This window comes from Bidens hawaiensis, unplaced genomic scaffold, assembly GCF_021521415.1.
Source record: "Bidens hawaiensis isolate Kalapana, Puna unplaced genomic scaffold, B.hawaiensis_p1.1 tig00010668_1, whole genome shotgun sequence".
NCBI lineage: Eukaryota > Viridiplantae > Streptophyta > Magnoliopsida > Asterales > Asteraceae > Bidens > Bidens hawaiensis.
Genome location: NW_027491816.1, coordinates 136,128 through 141,599, shown reverse-complemented (window position 1 = coordinate 141,599; position 5,472 = coordinate 136,128). Strand labels below are relative to the sequence as shown.

Here is a 5,472-nt window from a genome sequence, read left to right as displayed (position 1 = left end):
GTTAGGGTCAGAATGGGTCAACTAAAAAACGGGTTGTTTTGGTTCGAGTCGAATGTGTTAGGGTCAACATGTTCGGGTTAGGACGGGTTCGGGTCGAAATGGGTCAAAACAATTTTTGGGTTAGTTTTTTTTAATGAACGAGTACAACAGCGAAAACATTTTAGTTTTTTTACTTTTTTCTTTTTTTATTTATATTTTGAGTTATGATTTTTTTATTTTTTTTATGGTTTTTATTAAGATCAAAAACCCAAAAAAATTCAAAAAAAACAATAAAAAAATCATAACTCAAAATATAAATAAAAAAATCTGCTAGTTTCATCATTCCTTGGACTCATCAGGCGAGCGGCAAGACATCGCAACCAACGATGTGTTCGTCTTGCAAGCATGACTAGACATGTACGCATTCATTCCCGCTGAGGCTGTGCCCAATAAAGTTCGCGACAAGACAACAATCCCAAGCGTTACAACACAAATCAAGCATCTCGATTTTTAAATATTTGTTCCATGAGATTAGTTATTTAATAAGTAAAGGAGCGCCACCACTTTTGGACGCATGGCTGTTTGACTGGCCACCCTTATTTATTTAATTATTTACTTTAGCATAACACTAACAGTCAGTTAAAGGCTTACAGGTGATCGGAAATGGAGACAACCGGCACTGATGTCTCGCCTTATCAGCTAATATTCAAAGGCTTAACACTCCTTCCGGTCACTCTCTACCTGTTAATATCATTTCTAGTGTTCATCATATTCCTCTACATCCTACTCGAATTCCATATTATACATGACATTTTTAACGGATTTGGAGGTGGTTATGTGTCTCTTACATTCCATCCGTCCTCCGATTTGTACCGCCAAGTAGTATCCAACTGTCACTTGCTTCATGGAAGGTTAACTCTGATTTGATTTTTGTAACAAATGCTGATTGATAATTAAGTTGTATTTTAAGTGTTCATGTGAAACGTAAAACTTGTTGATCTTCTGTGTGTAGATGCTTTTCGACTCCATGGCTTTCGAGTCCGCATCTGCAGACTATATTGCTGAATCTTCTGGTAAAGACTCATAACTTCACCTACAAAAGGTAATAAGTCATTTCAGATTTGGTACTTTTAACTTAGAATTGATCATAATATTGTTTTTTTTTTTATGGATAGAGAGCTTTTAACCACATCTGATGGTGGAACTATAGCTTTGGACTGGTTGATGAACTCTAATGGTAAACCTAAAACTTTTGAATATGTTATACATGATTAATTTATAACTTAGCTTTTACTATCTTTATTTTTTCAGAGTCAAGATTTAAAGTCAATGGTGTCGCAAAAGCGGTTCCTATCATTATATTGGTTCCTGGCTTAACGAGTCATTCTGATACTCCGGTTACTTTTTTGCATATAACCTTTAAATTTCTTTATTCTGACTAAACAATTCGATTGTTTTATTTTTTTTAATTTAAATTTGAGTGATTTTTATGCTAGTATGTAAAACATGTTGCATACAAGATGGCGGAATATGGATGGAATGTTGTCATAAGCAATCACCGGGGGCTTGCAGGTGTACCACTCACCGTAAGTATTGATATGTACTTTGATTCGATGTAAAGGGCTGTTTGGACATCTAGTCATATAATTTTGACCCACAAAAGTCAAGCATAAATTTTGACTCACAAAAGTCAGCATGTTCAAAGCATGCTGAGCTGTCATTTACCATGAACATATTTGTACTAACCTTGTCGTCTGTTTGACAGTCTGATTGTATCTTTACTCCCGGATGGACCGAGGATATACGTGAAGTGGTTAATCACCTTCACTGTACACATCCTGAAGCTCCTCTTTTTGCTATTGGAACGAGCATCGGTGCCAATATTTTGGTAAAATACTTTATGGGTGCGCATGTAACTGTCACTTATATTATTGTTAACAAACAGAAATCACATTGTGCCAGTGATTTTCCTCCTTGAGTTAGTTTATATCAACATCACTAAAAAACAAGTTAAATAATTAAGAAGTTCAAAATATACACGCAATGATAATTAATATTGCAGGTGAAATATCTAGGCGAGGATGGGGTTAATGTCCCGATTGTTGGCGCTGCATCTCTTTGTAATCCTTGGGACCTTTTGGTTAGTCTTTATTAATTTTTTTACCTTTTTACTTAGATACAAATGATAACATTAAGCTATTATCCACTTGACCCGTTACCAAACATGCTTGACCCACCCAAATTGCTACTAACCTTCTCTTATGCCAGATGGATGACAAATTCTTGGGCAGAGGCTTTATGCAGAGATTTTATAATAGAGTTTTAGCAAACTCGTTAAAGAATTTAGCCCGAATGTATGTCTTTCTTTTATTCGTCGCTTTTGTTTTATATCAAATGTAATTTAAGTTTTAAGTTATTTGTTATGAGTTTTTATAGGCACCGGGTTGTCTATGCTCATGTTGTAGATTGGGAAGGCATGGAGAAGGTAATCCACATGTTTAAAAAATAAAATTAATAAACATTTACGTGTCAAGTATGATTAAAAAAGTTACATTATTTCAACTAGGCGCGTTTTGTTGGAGAGATCAACAAATACACTTCTAGAATTACTGGAAACTTTGAGGTATTCCTTCTCATTCATTTCTCTAATTGTTTTACCAATGATGATGTGACCTTCATCCAGACAGTTGATGCGTTTCATAGATCAGCTAGCAGTGTCTATGTGGTGGGCAATGTGAAGGTGCCACTTGTCTGCATCAATGCTATAGATGACCCGGTCTGCACCTATGAAGCCATTCTGTTACGGTTTATTCGAGACAACCGTCAATCTCCCAAGAACACAAGAGAAGAAGAGAAAATAAACCCAAATAATAATTCTTTCTTATTCTTTTTCTTAAACGAGATTACAATATATAGGAAAACCAAAGACATAATAATTGGAAAAGATAAACAAAAAGAAACCTAATTATAATACAGTAAGGAAACTAAATAAAAGATAAACTTAAATAATAATAATAATAATACTTTTATTATAGGATCGTATCAATTCCCGAACCCTTTAAAACGTCCTTGTCCTCAAGGACGGAATGTCGTTTCCAAGGCGGCCGTCACTCGAGTCGTACGGCGACAAGTGGGGTGGTCTCAACGTAGCACCACGGTGGCCACCATTCGAGTCTTGTCGTGCTATATCCGATCTTCATATTTGCAATAGGGTATGGCATCGCGAGATTATGTGTTGGAGTTTTTTCCATAGGAAGCTTGTAACAATTGTTGATAAATCGAACAAAACTTCGAGTTGGTGTTGGCGATGTGATACTCCTTCGGATGATATTAAAATTCACAGCCTTTGATAGGAATATTTTTATGGTCTTCAATTCGCCGGTTTGGATAGAAACAATGGGTTTGGCGGCGATTTGGTTGTTGGAGTTGATGGAAGTGGTGGAGGCGGAGTCGAGGGTGGCGGCGGTAATGTGGACAGTGGCGGTCTGGTTGAAGAGTATAGAGCATATGTTTGAAGGAAGTTGGTGAGCATGATGTTAGTATGCTTCAACTGGGCAGGGAGTTCAGTGACAATAGCTTCAAGTTTATAAGAGTTAACTTGCATGGCTTTTGAATTTGTGCACCATGTCTCAGCCGTGGTTGGTGTCACAACAGTTTTGGTAGGGTAGGGTGGTGGCTTGGAATCGATGGTGGTGTTGTTTGTGAAATAAGGGTTATTTACGGCACTAATACAAAATTGATTAAGAATAGCGGTAGTAAAAGTATCCCATGTGATGAAGTTTGGACTCCGATGCCAACCATTGAACCACCAAAATGTTTCATCATCGAAGGATTCAATGACATAGGGAAATCGCTCATCATCAAAGATCGCGTAAAAGGAAAAATACCGTTCAACTTGAGAGATCCATAAGGCGGGATTAGATCCAGTAAAACGAGGTAGTTGTGGATGCTCCCACAAGAGTTCTTCCAAAGTCATCTAGGCTAAGGCTCAATGAAAGCACCAATTGTTACGGTTTATTCGAGACAACCGTCAATCTCCCAAGAACACAAGAGAAGAAGAGAAAATAAACCCAAATAATAATTCTTTCTTATTCTTTTTCTTAAACGAGATTACAATATATAGGAAAACCAAAGACATAATAACTGGAAAAGATAAACAAAAAGAAACCTAATTATAATACAATAAGGAAACTAAATAAAAGATAAACTCAAATAATAATAATAATAATAATAATAATACTTTTATTATAGGATCGTATCACATTCCGTTTGATGAGTGCCGGTATGAACAACCCTTGAGATGCTTAACTTTGACTTTGATTGTTGACCAAAATTCGATTTCTTTTGATTGACAGCATGAACAAAAATATTGTTCTAGCAACCACACAGCATGGAGGGCACATTGCATTTTTTGAAGGTTTTTCTGGGGAGAATTTGTGGTAAACTTTCTCCTCTGATATCTTTGAAACTATCCTTCCTTTTATCGTGATTTTTTGTTCTGTTAAAGGGCATTTTAGACATTTCACTAGATACAACAGTAGCATGTTACATGATATTGGATTATTGGGTATGTGTCTCTGTGATATTGTTTTCGGTCTATAAGTTTACTATACTTTGAACATGAAATCTCTTTCGCAAAAACTTGTTTCTATTTTGTAACAATATGTTGAAATGAAAGGGTATTATAGACATTGTCACATTTGCCTCTCATTTTTATGTTGAAGTGAAAAGGGTAATTTAGACACTTGCCTCTATTTTGTATGTTCGAATGAAAGGGTATTTTTAGACATTTGACACACTTGCCTCCGTTTGTAGTTGGAAATGAAAAAGGGTATATTAGGCATTTGGGATGTTTTGTATGTTGAATTCAAACGGTATTTTAGACATATGACACACTTGCCTCTATTTAAATGTTGAATTCAAAGGGTATTTTAGACATTTGAAACACTTGCCTCTATTTGTATGTTGAAATGAAAGGGTATTTTAGGCATTTGACTTGGTACAACATTAACGTATTAATCTTATCTGCTACACAGGTGGGTAAGGGTCATTGAAGAATCCTTCTCTGTTCTGCTTTCAAGCTCATTAATAAACAAAAAAACAGGTACCAAGTATCCAACACACATAAATATAGTAGGAAATAATTATTAAATCAACCTATTCTAATAAAGTAAAATAATTGTATACACGTGTCGGTTTGTGGTTAATCTTTACAATTTTTTCCCCTTTAAAACTAATTTATGTCATAGATCAATAGTTATTCACTTTTCTTTTACACTTCTTTTATATTATATCTATAACATAATTAAATTATTCATGTTTTTTAAACTATATTTATATTATATCTATACACTTTTATAAAAATAAATATTTACATATTATACTTCTATACATTGTTTGAATATATTTCACAACATACTTGATGAAATCTAGAAATTAACAACAAACCGTGTTTGTTAAATATTGAAAAGAATATAATTTTAAATATTATAC

At 34.6% G+C, this 5,472-nt stretch overlaps 1 protein-coding gene across 1 annotated transcript; it reads left to right on the top strand.

The window, feature by feature from the left end:
- Positions 1 to 621: 621 nt before the first annotated feature.
- LOC143535851 (uncharacterized) lies at positions 622 to 5,236 on the top strand. Its single transcript, XM_077029991.1, has 15 exons — positions 622 to 890; positions 992 to 1,081; positions 1,155 to 1,216; positions 1,291 to 1,376; positions 1,476 to 1,565; positions 1,745 to 1,867; positions 2,042 to 2,119; positions 2,248 to 2,333; positions 2,416 to 2,464; positions 2,546 to 2,602; positions 2,663 to 2,773; positions 4,242 to 4,261; positions 4,335 to 4,418; positions 5,016 to 5,083; positions 5,229 to 5,236. Exons 1-15 carry the CDS (start codon positions 643 to 645, stop codon positions 5,234 to 5,236), a joined length of 1,260 nt encoding a protein of 419 aa, XP_076886106.1. The 5' UTR covers positions 622 to 642.
- The last annotated feature ends 236 nt before the right edge of the window (positions 5,237 to 5,472 follow it).